The 16,999-nt window shown below is 43.7% G+C and overlaps 1 protein-coding gene across 5 annotated transcripts in view; it reads left to right on the top strand.

Moving 5' to 3' along the window:
- The first annotated feature begins 4,478 nt into the window (after nucleotides 1–4,478).
- PolE2 (DNA polymerase epsilon subunit 2) overlaps nucleotides 4,479–16,999 on the top strand; it is a 116,739-nt gene continuing 104,218 nt past the window's right edge. The window contains exons 1-3 of one of the 5 annotated variants that reach the window (XM_075694910.1): nucleotides 4,645–4,771; nucleotides 4,876–4,946; nucleotides 13,302–13,532. In XM_075694910.1, the coding sequence (XP_075551025.1) occupies nucleotides 4,882–4,946; nucleotides 13,302–13,532 (296 nt within the window). In that variant the 5' untranslated portion in view covers nucleotides 4,645–4,771; nucleotides 4,876–4,881. Of the gene's footprint in view, nucleotides 4,561–4,644; nucleotides 4,772–4,875; nucleotides 4,947–5,400; nucleotides 5,505–8,660; nucleotides 8,774–13,301; nucleotides 13,533–16,999 lie in introns of those variants that run through there. The other 4 variants (XM_075694908.1, XM_075694907.1, XM_075694909.1 and 1 more) reach the window with 4 other exon arrangements.

The raw sequence follows: 16,999 nt of genomic DNA, 5'->3' as shown, positions 1-16,999 counted from the left end.
TCATAAAGAACATCAGGTCTCAATTCCTGGCCAAGGAATTTGGTGAAAGCAAGGAAATTTCATCAAAGTACATCAAAATGCTGTACAAGATGCAGAGACAATCAACAGTGCGGCCAATCAGGTTCCTTACAAGGAAGCACGTTTTCCCGTCGAATATTGAAAAAATGAATGTGAAGACGGCTGTGCAGTTATTTTCTCCTGCAGTGACTGCAACGCTCAAATACCTCAGGGATCAGGCTGGTCACAGCTGCGATTTTGAATTTGCATCTGTGGGGCCGACTGTTGAGTTCATGCAAGCCTTCCACAAGTGGTTCACGTGCATGGACGTGAGCAATCTTCAGCAGCACATCCATCGCAATGACGAAGATGCTCGTCAGTTTTCTGAAATTGATGACCCAAGGCTGCATTGGCTTGAGGGCGAGTTCCTTTCCTACATTGAGCAGATGAAAACTAAAAGCCGCGCGGAAAACTTCCTGAGCAAGGAAACGCACCATGCGCTCGTCTTTACAACGATGTCAAACGTGGAATCTATTCGCTTCCTTCTTTCTCACAAGAAATTTAAGTTTGTGCTTACGCGCAAGTTTTCAAGTGACCCCATAGAGGCCATGTTTGGATTTCTGCGGCGTAGCTCCGGCTGCAACGATGCCCTGGATGTAAAGAGCGCAGTGTGCGGAATAGAAAAGATGCTCAAGACCGGCATCGTTGCCTCCTCCGCCCAAAGCAACGTATGAAGCTCGACATCGTTTTCGTCGACACAGCTTCTACCAGTATGTCAGACTCGCACAAAGACCACGAGTACTGCAGAAAAGGTTTTAGATGCGGTGGTGAATAGGCTAAAAGAACAGTGCCTCTCAGACACGCCATGTGCGTCAAATCCAGATGTCGCCAGCGTGGCGATGGTCGGGGGATTTATTGTGAGAGCGGCAAGCGAAAACATCCCCTGCGCCGAATGCGTTGCAATGCTGCAAGGAACCAAAGCAAACACTCCCCTCCTTGGCCTTATCGCACATCAAGATCGCGGGGGGCTCATGTATCCAAGCCAAGAACTTGTGAAACTTCTCATATGCCTCAGGAAATTTGTCGACAGCGTACTCCCGCATAGGAAATCATTCTCAAGACCACTCAAGGTTTGCGTGGAAAGGAAAGTCGAACTCCTCGAAGGACTACCACTTCTGCAGTGCGGCAACACAGATACCGTTCACCGCAGAAGGCTTTTGCATATCTCATAACTACGAAGTTCATTAAGCCACTTTTCAGTAACTATGCACTTGGAACAACTGACAGACATGCCACTGTGAAGCTGCTGGAGCGCAAACCTATTTCACGAAAAATTATTAAAATGTAGACTCATATTTGTCTACGCGTTTTGCCGCTGCAGTGATAATTCTCGGGCAGGACATTTGAACGACACACTCAAGGCCATCCAATTTAAGCGTGAAGAAGTAAACGTGCTCAGTTCCCACGAAGAATATGAATGCCTCAAGCCTGGCCATCCTTATCGCCGAAATTCTTTAGGGCCGGGATCAAAAATCTACGGGCACTTTGCTGAGCTAAACTGCGATAGCCGAAAGCCTATCTATGAGTGCCTCTGTTACTGTTGTCTGAACTGTTCTGCGAACGGACGCCGCCGTGGCCGCGAGCATGGGATGAAATCACAACCATATGGCTGCAAGGTTTGTCGCCGATGTCCACACGCGCATGTCCGCGCTCTCCCACGCGCCCACTCGCACAGCGCTAACTGGCATGACGCCTCGTCTCCTTTCTCCCCTCGCCGGTGGTCACCGATTTCCTGCGTCCACCACGGACTGCGTCCTGACACTCATGAGCTACTAAAGGCTTAGGCCTTAAAAACTTTGCCTGATGCGCGCAACGCGTTCTCTCTGAAAGCGATCCTGTGCTACATTGAGCACGCGTGACCCGATCGAAAGCATCACTACCTCAACACGCATGAGTAATTAGGTGCGACTTCCAAGAGACATGCTGCCGAACGCAAACGCTGCACATGGTTTGACGCGTTCTCTTGCGAGAGAGAGTGTCGGTGAACGCGAAATACAGCAATTCTTCCTTGAACTGCGCACAAGTTAACTGCATGTGTTACACCAGAACAATGGTGTTCTGTACAATGAATGAACTCGGTCGACCAAGCAGCACTTCAAAACAAACTGCAATTAAGCGCTATTTCGTTCAAGCGCGGCCGACGAGCAAGCAGAAGCAACAATTGCGATGGACTAGTAGAAACTCGACGACCTCCGGACGGCTGGTGCATTGGCGGAGGCACCGACATCACAAGCTCAAACGTAAGGCCCAAGTTCATTTTAGAGTGCGTGTATCGATTGTATGCATGTTACTGTGCATGCCACTGAAAAGCGTAAGTTAAGGTAGCTAGTTATTTAGTGTTCTTTGAAAAAACGCATTTGCCGCATAGTGAAAAAAGTCTTGAACAGTAACGCAAAGCTGATAAGACGTATAATATGTATGATCTACCAGCACCGTGCTGCATAATATAAGAAGCGGGCAAGCAGTTGCGACAATGAAAATGACTAACGAACGAACATATGTATATAGGTGTATATGTATATATATATAAAAAAAAAGAAGCCCACGAGCACGCTCGCTAGCAGACGCCCCCGCCTACCGGCGCCATCGATGCGCCGGCGGAAGCAGCCAGCCGCCGCCACCGGAAGTTGAAAAGGCAACGAGCGCCGCCTCACGGAATTTATGCTGAACAAAGGGAACCGCCGCCGCAATGGGAAAGCGAGCAACGCGGCTGGCATAGAGTTTCTCACTGTGTAGTGAGAAACTCTATGGCGGCTGGCATCTAGTAAAGGAGGCATTGGAAGTGGTTTAAGGCGTCATGGCCGGAATTTCTGCTGGCGTTGAGGTGGACGGAACACGCAGCGCGATGTGTGCGCGCATATTTGAGCCTACAATCAGCCTCGGAGATCAATTGTGTATTTCTGAATGTTCCAATCACTAATGTGACCTTATTGCAGTATTATCCTCTATTTCTAAGCTGCGGTTTAGGAGCCATGAAACATACGCGACGATCCTAACAGCGTGGGTAGCGTTCTGCTACGATAGGAGCTATGCTGTTATACTTTGACAAGCGTTCAAACTGTTCGCTGCAGGTTACATTGCGTGACTACTAGGTTGGATGGATTAGGTTTGCACCCATGAATAAAAGTTTTGGCTAGTAATGGCAGCATACCTTGCAGTCTGAATTAAGCTTGTCCAGCAAAGCGACTGTTTACGAACTGCGCGAGCGTCCTAAGCAGTAGTAGGTGCTGGATTACAGATATTTTTGTTCTATATAGCACATGGTCCAAGCATAATTACGGCATCAGCGGTTATATATGTATAAACGTTGTGCGGCGTTAGCCCGTTTTCTCTTGCTTTTTAGAGAAAGAGGATAACCGATTTTTTTTTTTTTTTCGGTTGTGTTCGTTCAGTTCTCTACGACGCACTCACACGTATTACGGGAATCTTGCTCTCAAAAATAACCATCGCATTTTTTTATGGGAACCCTCTCATATATTATGGCTGTATACAGGCCAAAAAGGCAATGCCGAAGCACACAGCTTATATATGTATCGTGCCGGCTCACCAACCGCAGTGATCGCTGTGTTGAGCAGCGCCATGGGCCTCATGCAGCAAGGCTAGCGTAGACATACGATAATTTCAAGCATACTAGACTTGAAATGCGCGAGAACGATGCCAGTGCATCACAAATATTTGATAGCGCCTGCCGCTCAGATGTTTCGTGGTTGCCTTAGGTTGGCCGTGCACGAGCATGCGCTCTTATGTTTTATGTTTTACTCCCTACGCCAATCGATCAGACAGTGAGCTGATTTACCATTTAATGCTGGTAGTACAGAGACGCCGGTTTTCTTTGTTGAATTAAAATCGATATAAACAAAATAGTAAACAACACATACACGCACCGCGACTGACAATGCGCGTGCACCGCGGCTGATTATGCGCGTCACATTTTTGCGCCCCCAAGACATATTTCTGCCTACAGTAGTTACCGATGCACCGAAAGGCTTCCCTAACGACCTTATATGAACGAACATGGCGTAAATTTCACAAAGTACCATCTAAATCATCTCGAAATCGTTCCGCAGCACGCGACAGCAATACTTTCAAGCAGCGCCGCGCCGGATCGCCCAAGCCAGAGAGGAGGAAAGGCTCTCCGCGCGCCCTATCCTCCTCGCCCGATGAGTAGAACACTAAGCCCCCGTAGACACTAGCGCCACATTTCCCTCTAGGGTATTATTAGAAACTCTATGCGCTGAGGTCCCTGTAGCGCTGGCAGACAAATTCCGAGTTGGTGCACATATTTACATAAAGACTCAGTATACGCTTAATAAAACTGAAAAATTAACTGCACGGTAGTTGGAACATAACGTTTCATTGGAGTATGATCCTAGTAATAATCACGGTGGTTGAGGGTTCAGTTCTTGCGTGTCGCCCCTTGTTCAAAATGGTGATCAGGAATGTAAACAACGCAACAAAAATATGTACAGCTTGTACCCTCAGTAGCTGTTGGCTTATTGATAGGTTGTTGAAATTTATTTCTGAAGTTGTTTCCTTTCTTTTTATTTGCCGCAGAAACTTTTTTTTCTTTTGTACTTTCAGAGCTTGCAGAGCGTGTTGAGGTGTTAACACCTCGCATGTATTTCTCTAGAGGTACACTATCAAAAAGCGCGGGATCCTGGAAAAAAAATGTCTACTTCCTTTCGTCGACAGCTTTGCCGCGCTTTAAATTGAAGTATGAACAGCTTGCATATTCTTGTTAACAAGGCGCAGCTATCGTTCTTGTGTAGTAGCTGCTTGTGAAAAGTGGTTTTATGCTTCGCATTTTGTCGCCGACAGCTTGAAATGTCCGTGAAACTGCGCAGCAAGATCCTCAAAAACTTCCAAATTAGAGGCTTCACGCTTCGCAGGTCAGTGTCAGATGGTGATCCCTACATTTTTATCGCACCATATTTTGTCGTGTGATTTGCAGCCGTACGACAGCCTCGTTTTCTGTGACTGTCGTCATTGTCGCAGTGATCGTTGCTCCAATGTACGGCAGTACTGCTTGCTGCGCATTTCAGCGGCACTGCGTGACGGGTGAAGTGGTACACCGAGCGCTTGTAGAGTTTCTCATGCTTGTCGCTGAAGTTTGCATCTGTAGTGTAGTGCGGGGGGTCATCTCATAACTTGAAGAGGCATTGAACCCGCAGAGGCATTGCTGTGTGCGTCGACAGCCCAGACACAGAAAACAACGTGAAGTGTCCGACGGCATATCACTAGTAAAGTATCCCAATTGTGTTTTCCCGAAAAAACGTAATTAACCTTCTTTCAGAACTCTTCAGTACCATTGGAATGTAGTGTAAATTATGCTTTTTTTTTTCCTGCCACCAAAAATGTTGATCTTTAGTTATAATGCACAATTTCTTTCACGCATTATGTAGCGACTATCGAGTGTGCGGACCCACAACGACTTCCTGCGTAGTAAGGTGAGACTTGCGTAGCAACTTTAAGTTTCACCAGTCACCCGTCATTATGACGCAACGCTCATATTCGGACACGAAAATAATTGCAAAGACAAAAGTCGCTTCATAGATGCATTAGCTAACCTAAGACAAAGAAAATTCTTATACAACTTGTATGCAAGAAGCTTTGAATGCGTTAGAATTATGTAAACGTTCAGACAGCAACTCGAACATCTGCTTGATTGGAGTTGAAGTGCATAAATGTATTAAGAAGTATTCTTGTTAATTCTGCTTTTAGTGTTGTTTTCCCTAATTTATTGCTGTGCTGTATTAAGGGTTGAGGAGTGCATTGCACCGTTTAATTCATGGTATACTTTTATCTCAACCGTTTTCATTCTTGCTGTGGCATGCTATGCAACCTGGCTAGTTGGTGTTGATCCATAATGTTTAACAGTGTGAACATGGACAAAGGATGGCAAAAGAGATAGACATTGACAAGCACTGACTTCCAACTAAATTTTTATTCAAGAAAAAAGAAAAAAAAACATATATGGGGTGCATATGCACAATTTTACAGCAGCACTGGCCCATATCTTTGACAAAACAAATCGAAACATCGGTGCACAACACCAGTCATCGTCATAGAGTGGGCGCATATTTTTTTGCGCATCCCAAATATGAGAGCTCCATGGTCGATAAGGCTTGTTTGTTTACTGCGAAGGTTTGTTTACTGCACTGTTCTCTTCAATTGCCGCTGCTCATGTGTGCTCACGTGTGTGCTCAGCTATAACTGTAGTGTTATAGAGGAGAGGCTTACAACAGCACTCGAAACAATGTTGTGCCAAGAAGCCATCCGTGCCCTTCTGAGTTTTTTGATGGTGCTCTCAAAGGCGCACGTCCCAGTCTGCGCCCATGAGAAAGGGATATTATACACGTTTCTTGTGCATTTTTCAACAGACAGGTTCCTATGCTTGATGTTACATTCTTGTTTTTCTTTATTTACAGAATGAATAACTTAGACAACTTATTGGGAGCAGAAAAGACAAGTGTGGCATCCGGTCACTGGCCAATCTTCTTTAATCTATGTGAAATGCTGTGAATGTATGGCATTACCGCGACTTTCCGTCTTGGTGATTCGTGTACTTGAGTGGCGGTTTCGCGAGTTCTCTGCACAAGCTTTATTTTCTTAAGCAAAGTCCTGATACAAATATGAACAAGTTTTTGGCATACCCTGCGTCCTGATGTCTGGACCCTTAAACATTAAAGCTGGGCTGAATTGTATAACTGCATGACTTGCTTAAAGAGCCCCTGAAACGGTTCAGACAAATTTTGTAGACGCATAGGGTACGGCTAAAGTTAATCATTTCCACCATAATTTGTGTGAAGCGTCTCATGTTAAGAGAGCTACGGGTGATTACAATGCATTTTCTCCTCAACTCGTTTGCTGAGTGATCGGGGCTAAGCTCCGCCTTCAATGGCTCTGTGACATGATGGCTCGTCATGTTGTCTACTTCTGGTTCTCTAGGAGTGAGCGCGCAAAGCCTCTACCCTCTTCGGCTGCTGCCTTGCAGTCGACCCCAAGCGAGAGCTATAGAAGCAGCGTGCATTGCAAGCATTCTGTCGCAGTGCTGAAAGTGTCTGGTATACAGGTAACCACAGGCAAGCTGGTTGTTTCAACGGATGGGTGGAGGCATGAACTCAAGCTGATGAAGCAACTTTATCGTTGACATACGTGAGCAGCCTGATCGGTCTGCACGGTCCAGCTGCCTGTTGGTGCAGAGCTTAACCAACCAAACAAAGAGCTAATATTGTTCTAACCAAGTGTAAAACATTTTAAACATTTAAAAAACAGCATGTTAACAATTATGCTCCTGTGAAAAATTTGCACCAGCAGCAAAGAATACATTTCGTTACTGCTACTGTGTTTGGTTGAGCTCTGTGTCACCAGGTTGCTGCACCGTGCAGATCATTCATATTTGCGCTTCTGCTCATTTCGTGAAAAGGCACGGTCAAGCGGCCCGGCCCTGTACCCTTGCTTGTGTTTACCCGAATAGATAACCTGAATACCGGACTCACCGTGGCAGCCCCACACGCGCAAATCCTGGTGCCGACGGATACCGATAGCCCGATGCGCGGCAGCCACTCTGCTTGTCTGATGCCTTTTAGAGGGACACCATGTTGCAGCTTGGCATAGTGCCAGTCGCTATGTTTGCAGCCCACAGCGCAACAAAGGCAATTCATGACACTCATGAAAAGACAGACCAACACTGACCGCAGAGCTCACGTCAAGACGGACCACATTGTAATCATTTAATCATTTCCACCATAATTTGTGTGAAGCGTCACACAAGCAGGCGACACTTGCTGTGTGCCGGAAGGGCTTAAATGTACTGAGAAATTGTTCTTGTGCATTCTCCTTCTGTTACTTTCTTTTTATAGAAACAAATTAACTAAAATTCCAACCATTACAAACAACATTTGTTCATCATTAAGTTGGAAAATTATCGATGACGCGCCGCGGACAGCCAATCGGAGAGCTCGCCTTATTGACATCATTAGGGCAATTTATGTCAAATGGGTAGGGGCTGCTGAAAATTCAGGCGAGCAGTGTGCTGCAATCGGCAGTGATGTTCATTTTTAAAACCATCTAATGAATTACATGTTTTACGTGGAGCACTTACATGCATCAATTAATGATCGGAAGGACCAACTCTAACGACTCAGTACGTTTGTACAAAATCATCAAAATCGTTTCAGGGTCCCTTTAAGGCATTCCAAAAGTATGTATTCGCAATAGCCCTTTTGATCAATTTACCATAGGATGATCCGAAAAATAATAGTGGCTGTTTGGCTCGTGGTGCATAGTACCACGTACGTTTACTGTGTTTCGCATAGATTAATTAAGATTGGCCAGTGATCAGGTGTCACAGTTGTCTTTCCCACTCCCAATAAATTGTCCAAGTTATGCAGACTGACCCGTTCTGTATATAAGGAGAAACAAGACTAACATCAAGCATAGGAACCCGTCTGTTGAAAAATGCACTACAAACATTGTGTATAATATCCCTCTCTCATGTAGGCAGACATATGTGGGGCAGACCAGGAGATTTCTAAACGTGTGCGTTCAAGAGAACCATTAAAAAACTCGGAAGGGCAGGGATGGCTTCTTGGCACAACATTGTTCTGAGTGCTGTTGTAAGCCTCTCTTCTATGACACTACAGTTATTGCTGAGCACACACATGAACACACCAGACTCGTAATAGAAGCAGCGGCATTTGAAGAGAACAATGTGGTAAGCAAACCTTTAACAGCCCTATCGACCCAGGAGCCATCATATTTGGGATGTGCAAGAAAAGATGCGCCCACTCTAAGATGATGACTGGTGTTGTGCACTGATGTTTCGATTTGTTTTGTCAAAGATATGAGCCAGTGCTGGTACAAAATTGCGCATGTGCTCCCCATATATATATATATATATATATATATCATCAGCCTGGTCACACCCACTGCAGGGCAAAGGCCTCTCCCATACTTCTCCAATAACCCCGGTCATGTACTAATTGTGGCCATGTCGTCCCTGCAAACTTCTTAATCTCATCCGCCCACCTAACTTTCTGCTGCCCCCTGCTATGCTTCCCTTCCCTTGGAATGCAGTCCATAACCCTTAATGACCATTGGTTATCTTCCCTCATTACATGTCCTGTCCATGCCTATTTCTTTTTCTTGATTTCAACTAAGATGTCATTAACTCGCGTTTGTTCCCTCACCCAATCTGCTCTTTTCTTATCCCTTAAAGGGACACTAAAGGTTACCAGAAACTCAAGTTAAAGCGGTAGAGCAATGTTCTAGAACGTCTAAGGCGTCAATATAATCGCGAACAGAGCTTTAGTAACCGAGAAATTGAGGTAAATGCATGACACAATTTGGGACCCCCCAGCGACATTCCGGTACTAGCCCGATGACGAAAGGACTCCTCGTAATTTGTGTTACTAATACTCAACTACTCGTATTAAAAATATCATTTCATTCGATTATAAGACGGAAAAAAATGCTACTTGTCTATGTCTATTCGATTCTAAGAAAAAATAACATTTTGACGTTACCCTTCAGTAATATGGGTGTTCGAAAGGTTTCTTTTCGCTCGACTCTGCGCACTCGACTCTGCGCCACGCACGCTTTGGAGTTTCAGTAGTTTCGTTATCGCGTCGTGCTGTGAGGGTTCTGCTGGCTCGCGAAACTTTCATTTGGAACAAGCAGCGAGAATGCCACGTCCATGTGATGTCGTGGGAAGCCCTCGTTGCTTTCCCGCTCCGGAGAGCCGGTGTCGAGGCCGCCGTCGTAGTACGCAACGACGCTGGCAGTGTGAGCCCTCAGCAGCAGGTCGCGCTCGTCGGTGCTCAAATCGCTGAAGTTGAGCCCACCATCGCGAGCCAATCTGTCGGTGTCAGGGTCCATTGCGACGAGCGTCAAAGTTAGCGTCATAGAATGAAGTACCAGCTTATGGGCGTCTTGCGCTGGAGTTTGAGGTATAGTAGCGGCGCCTGGTGGCAGTGCGGGAAACGACATCTGGGTGGTGCCAGCTTGGGTCGTATTGAGCCCTAGCTGTGGCGAAGCACGTTTCTAGGCCGAGTTTTGCGTCGATTCGCATATTTTTATGCCCTGTTGCGAGTGCGAAAAGGCTCGTCGCTTCTCATAGACCACGCCGACAACGCTGCGAGCTCGCCGCAGCCTATAGTTTAACGAAAACAGACTCTCCGTGTGCCGTGGGACGTAATGTGGGACGTAATTCGTTTCTCCTTCCGCTAGCCACCATACTCCCGCTCTCGCTCTGCTGTCGGCTCTGTCTTGGCTCTGTTTCTGGCCGCGCGTTTTGCGCAGAAAAGCCGTAGCGCCGTCTGCGGACGCCGTTCTACTCACCGATGGCGCAACGTCACTATGAGACCATGATGTCAGTACTCCTCGATCGGAGGGCGGGCGATTTGAACTGCGCTAGAGGTACGCGGACGCTTCAGAACGCATTTTTTCTTAAAATAAGTCTCTCCTTGGCACGAAACAAGCGTTTCGAGGTTTCTGTGATGGTATTTCAACAGTCCACGTTGACTTAATAGTAACCTTTAGTGTCCCTTTAACGTTACACCCATCATTCTTCTTTTCATAGCTTGTTGCGTCGTCCTCAATTTAAGTAGAACCCTTTTTGTAAGCTTCCAGCTTTCTGCCCCGTAGGTGAGTACTGGTAAGACACAGCTATTATACACTTTTCTCTTGAGGGATAATGGCAACCTGCTGTTCATGATCTGAGAATGCCTGCCAAACGCACCCCAGCCCATTCTTATTCTTCTGATTATTTCCGTCTCATGATCCGGATCTGCCGTCACTACCTGCCCTAAGTATATGTATTCCCTTACCACTTCCAGTGCCTCGCTACCTATTGTAAATTGCTGTTCTCTTCCGAGACTGTTAAACATTACTTTAGTTTTCTGCAGATTAATTTTTAGACCCACTCTTCTGCTTTGCCTGTCCAGGTTAGTGAGCATGCATTGCCTTTGGTCCCCTGAGTTACTAAGCAAGGCAATATCATCAGCGAATCATAAGTTACTAAGGTATTCTCCATTAACTTTTATCCCCAATTCTTCCCAAATCAGGTCTCCGAATACCTCCTGTAAACACGCTGTGAATAGCATAGGAGAGTTCGTATCTCCCTGCCTGACGCCTTTTATATATATATATATATATATATATATATATATATATATATATATATATATATATATATATATATATATATATATATATATATATACATATATATTCTTTTTTTTTTCTTTAACAAAAATTTAGTTGGAAATCAGTGCTTGCCTACGCCTGTCTCTTTTGCCGTCCTTTGTCCAAGTTCGCACTGTTAAACATCATGGTTTGTTCTTGCTGCTGCTCAAATTTCTTTTCACTTCCTGTGTTTTCTATGAATCACAGCTGTTTTATTTTATTAGTATAATTAATGCCTGCATATTTCTCTCTTACCTCTGGTGTAGTACATACCGTGTGGTTGTCTGTGCAGCCAGCAATTGAATCATTCTCTACTGGACGTGTCCTTTGGCAATACAGGCATTGTATGCAAGCTGATGTTGCCTTTTGACACACAGAGATGTTACAGGATGTAGGGAGTCACAAGGAAGGCCGATATCTTTGCTTTATTTATTTACAGCAACTACTGTGAACCTTCTGCTGCTCCAACCAATTCAAACAAGTATAAATACAAAAAATGATGATCAAACAGGCTAGATTATGTGTAGCAAAGAATTCCATTGCAAGGCATTGGGTTGGACTAGTTTGTAATCAACAGCTCTTAGATCTTTCGCATACAGTTTTTAGGATGACACTTGAAACATGAAATGACAGGCACAAGCACTACCATAGTGCTTGTGCTTGTCGTTTCGTGTTTCAAGTCTTGTCCCAAAATTTTTTGCACTATAAACTTAAGAGCTAGAGAATTTCATCCGTTTTCATTTCATATCATTTCTTTATTTCCTTAAAAGAATTTGTGAGTAGTGCGGACAAAATAAACATGCGCAGGGAGAAAGGTCTGTTTATGTGCCATGGGACAACAACTTTGTTTATGAGCTTTTTTTCTTTTAGTAGTCGGCAGCATCTGTGCGATCTTGGCAACCTTTGCTGGAATTTAAGTTGGGGCTGGGCTTAGAATGGCTTTCTCTTTGCTTAGGCAGCAATGTGTACCATGCTTACAAAATGTGTGTGGACATATTAACTTCATTTGTACCCTGTCTGATTCAATATGCAAGTGGAGACAACCGTGATCATGCATTCTAATTAAAAGTGAATTTCTATGTCAATATAATTTTCTAATTTGAAGATCAGATAGGTGAAGCTGGTTTTAACTGCCTGCTATGTGATTAAATTAGTGTAGCGCACATTTCTTAGATTTTTTTTGGTATGCAAGTTCAGTTTCTTATATTGTTACCAAAGCTATTCTGGAAGGTTTTTTGTACAAAATTCTGGTGCTCAAGATAGCATGCTGCCCTACTTGCATCAGTTCAGTTGTTTGCAGTGGCTGCAATTGCCACCTAAAAGGCACAACCATAAGCACTCTGAATTCTCTGAATGTGCCATCATTTAGCATGCGAAGGATGTGTAATGAAGAACCACAAGATAACGAACATCAATTTCTGCAGCCATGACTGCACATAAATTAATTCAATCCAGAAGCTACTCATTGGGGTACACTCAGTGGCTGTGGCATTGTGCTGTTGAAAATGAGATCAGGAGTTTAATGTCGACCGCGGTGGCGCCATCCTGATGGGGGTGGAATGCAGGAAGTAATTGGGTGCCATGCATTGCCATGATTGCCATGATTGGGTGCAGGGTGAAGAACGCCAACTGCTCAGAATTTTTATGGAGTCCCCCACTGTGGCATGCCTCATAATCAGATTGGTGTTTTGGCACGTAAAACTCCAGAATTCTTACTAATCCAGGGGCCGAATCAGAGAGTGACATTATACTTTATGTAATACTGCATGCTTATTAGATAACAACTAAGGTTAATGGCACAAAAAATAACAAGGACTGGGCAAATGCCAACTTTCAGCTGATTTATTTGCAGAAACCTACAAGGTGAACTTTAGGGGCATGTACATTCACACATGCACAAAACTGCAACCACGCATGCTTCATATTGTTTTTAAAGTCGTATCAAAGTCCTTACTTGTTTACAAGGAAGCAAATGGCTTTCCACTTGGGTTTCTGTCGGACTCTGGACTAAGCTGTAGTGCTAATGGCTGCAATATGTGCCACATCATCTCACGCAGTGAGGCTAGCAAGTTCTTGCTGGAGGCCTTGACATACTTGGACGAGAATCACCAGGACTTGTGGCTGCGACGCCTGCTGGACTCGCTGCAGGCGCAGCGCATTGATGGACCCTTCCTCACCAAGGATGACCTGCTCGGCTGCATCCGTGAGTTTGAACGGGCTGACAATGATGGCACCGATGTCCGTCTTCTGGTGGCCAACGCCTTCTCCCTTGCACCGCTGACTTATTGGTAAGTGTTGTATTTTTCATTTGTTTAATTTATTTGTACCCACAGGGTAGAACTTTGGTTCTACATAACAATCTACAGAATGTATCAATCCACCAACAGCGACGTGCGAAACGTAAACAAAGCAACCAAACATAAAAATAGGTATATATCGGAGGTTGACATTTAGAAGACATGCAAAAAAGAACAAGACAAAGTCAAAATAGAGCTAGTTTATTGGCATGTTAAACATAAATGGCACATTGGAACAACGAAACATCTCTAACTGGGTCAAGAGTATAGGAAAGGTGGTTTCCATGCTGGCATGCACTCAGAATAAGTGAATCCGAAAAAATTTTGGTCTTGCAAGTGGGGGACACCCACTTTGTTTCCGTGTTCAACTCTCATTTATATGTCTAAAGGAAAACAAGCAAGCTATCGTTTAAGTTTTCACAATAAAGATTTCATAAAACATGGACAGTCTTACAACTTGAAGGAACTGTCTACTGCTCAGAACATGTCTTTGGGTTGTGGTGATAATGAGAAGGCTGTATGCCATAGTGATGGAAACGAGCATGCTTATATTCCTTCAACGAGGAATTTAATTTTTAATTTGGCTCTCAAAGTGGTGCAAGAATTGTGTGTGGTGTCGCTCCTTGGTGAAAGAGAGCAACCAATCTGTGCACCCTCATTTCACCAAAAAGGCCACACAAGGAGAATTATTTTGCTTGTATACAATATTTTATTGTATTGTTTTGCCTGAAATATTATTTTGTGCACTTCTGCTGACTTTTCTTTGCATGAGAGAGTGCTTTGCTGGTAAACACTTGGTCAACTTTGGGAAAAGCTGAAATATTTCATTCAGACTATGCTATAACAAACTAATCATTGGGAACGATGCATACACATTCCACCGTACCAGCCAAAAAGTTGTCAAACTCGGATCATAACAAGTGCACTCTGCTCTCGAACGTAACCAGCGAACTGATCTGTCATTTCTTTTTACTAACATCAGAGGTGCTTTACACAAAAGTGATGCTCTAGGCAGTCTCTCATTGACTCATCCTCATCCAGCCTCGTAATACCTACTGAAACCTGCCTAGGTAATTCATCTGTTGGTGACTGAGAGCTTCATTCTGTTTCTGCTGAGTTTGATTTATTTCGACATGACCGTTGGAGAAAACAAGACGGTGGTGTTCTCATAGGCACTCACAGCTCCCTGTAGTGCACCCATATGACTGTCCCCCCCCCCTTAGGAATCCTTTTCGTCATCTACAAGACCATGCGTCTACCCATTATAATCGGGGCTTGCTACTGTCCGCTATACAGTGACCACTCATTTGCATGATTGTTTCGTGATGTATTACTCAAGGTATCTTCTCTATATCCCAAGGCCACTATCACTATATTTGATGGTTTTAACTTTCCATCCCTTACCTGCTCTGACCTAGCTTACACAGTGTCAAAGCAAAATGAAGAAAGTGACTTTGTAAACACGTGCATTATGTTTGGCCTGTCGCAACTAATCAGCTCGCCAACAAGGTGCGCAGCACAGTTGTCTAACATTCTTGACCTTGTGCTAACTTCACAACCAGACAATTTCTCCCCACTTACCGTATTTACACGATTGTAAGTCGACTTGAATGTAAGTCGACCTCCCCCCCCCCCCTTTTTAAATTTGATTTTTATTTATCAATACTGTTGGCCGAAGGCTGTTACAGGGCGGTTGCAAGACAAATGAAACAAGATAGCAGTGCTGCCGCAGTCTAGAACAGACTGAATAAGGCATATACACAGGAAAAGGCACAATGCAAAGCAAGAAGAAGCAAAAGACAAATTATAATAGCATGGCATTAAATGTACCACAGCCGCTGAATTAATCATGTGTGTTATAACCAGGAACATAAGTTAGACAAATTACCATTTTAATGTAGTAGCTATGTGCATCTAGCTGAGGTAAAAAAATTTGTTAGTGTAGTTTCAAACTTATTTAGACTGTCTACTGTTAGTAATTCATGTGGCAGCGCGTTCCATTACTCTATTGTTCTGGGGAAAAAGGAGTACTTATGTGCATCTATTCATGCTGAAATGGGTTTAATTTGCTCTAGGTTGCTGCTTCGTACTATTCGAGACAGACGCTGTTTTATGTACTGCTGTGAATTAAGGTTAAACCAGTTATGGCGAATCAGATAAAGAAATTTTAGTCTAGCTATCATTCCGCATTTTGAAAGTGGAGGTAGGTTGAGGTTCTTGAACATTTCAGTTACGGAGTCGGTTGAACAATATTTTGACAAGATGAACCTTGCCGCTTTTCTTTGAAGTTTTTCAGTTCTATCTACCAGGTTTTTTTTAAACGGATCCCACACGATGCTCGCATGTGGGACGAACAAGCGTTAAATATGCAGCTAGATTAGTTTGTTTAGGAGCAAGTTTTAACTTTTGCCTCAAGTACCAGAGCTTTTTTCCAGCTGATGAGCATATGTTGTTTATGTGTGCTTTCCAGTTAAGGTCACTCGATATGGTAATTCCAAGGTACTTAATGTGATTTTAACGGCTTATGACCTTACCATCTATCTCATAATCAAAGAAGTGTACATTTTTTACCTTGTTGGTTACCCCTATATACATAGTCTTGCTGTATTTTATTTTAATTTTCCACTTATTGCACCAGTCACTAATACTTTTTAATGCGGAATTTAAGGCGATTTGGTCATTGCGGCTGTATACTATGGTATACATTAAGCAGTCGTCCGCAAAAAGTCGAACTTTGATAACGGAGTTAATATGGTCTGCAATGTCATTTATATAACTGAGGAAAAGGACAGGGCCAGGACTCCTGACGTTACAGGCAACACTCCAGATTTATCTATTTATTCATACTGCAGGCCAACATACTGGCCCATGCAGGAGGGGCAATACAGTTGACAAGGTAATAACAATGCAACAAAGATAATAAAAAAATGTATATATAAACAGTGCATGAAAATGATGCAGCCCATAGCCACGTTACAAAAATCACAATGCTTCCCTTAGCACAGTAACTACAACAAAAAGAATCGCACATTTGAATTTATATGTGGATAAAAACGCTGTGCCAAACAACAGTCTGGCACTAAACATAGCTAAATACAGTAAATTTCACATAAGAAAACGAGAAAAATAGTGAAAAAATACTGTTTATGGTTGTGTTATTTTATGTGAAAAATAGTTTTCCAACACATTTGTGAAGTTCCCCGATTGAAGTACGTCAACAGGGAGAGAATTCCATTCGTTTATAGTACGCGGATAAAAACTATTCATGTGAGATTTCCTTTTAGCAAATAATGGCATAAGGGAAAGTTGTGTCTATGTCTTGTTTTTCATGCATTAAGAGGCATTAGATATTGAGGCATTTGAGGCCTGATTTTTCCATTTATGATATTATGTAAAATCTGGGAGACGACTAACTTTACGCCTTTTTTCTAGTGAAGTGATTTTATTCCTAAGCATTA

The sequence above is a fragment of the Dermacentor variabilis genome, chromosome 6, assembly GCF_050947875.1.
Source record: "Dermacentor variabilis isolate Ectoservices chromosome 6, ASM5094787v1, whole genome shotgun sequence".
NCBI classification, from domain to species: domain Eukaryota; kingdom Metazoa; phylum Arthropoda; class Arachnida; order Ixodida; family Ixodidae; genus Dermacentor; species Dermacentor variabilis.
Note: the sequence above shows the minus strand (reverse complement) of the source record. Positions and strands in the feature narration are given on the sequence as shown.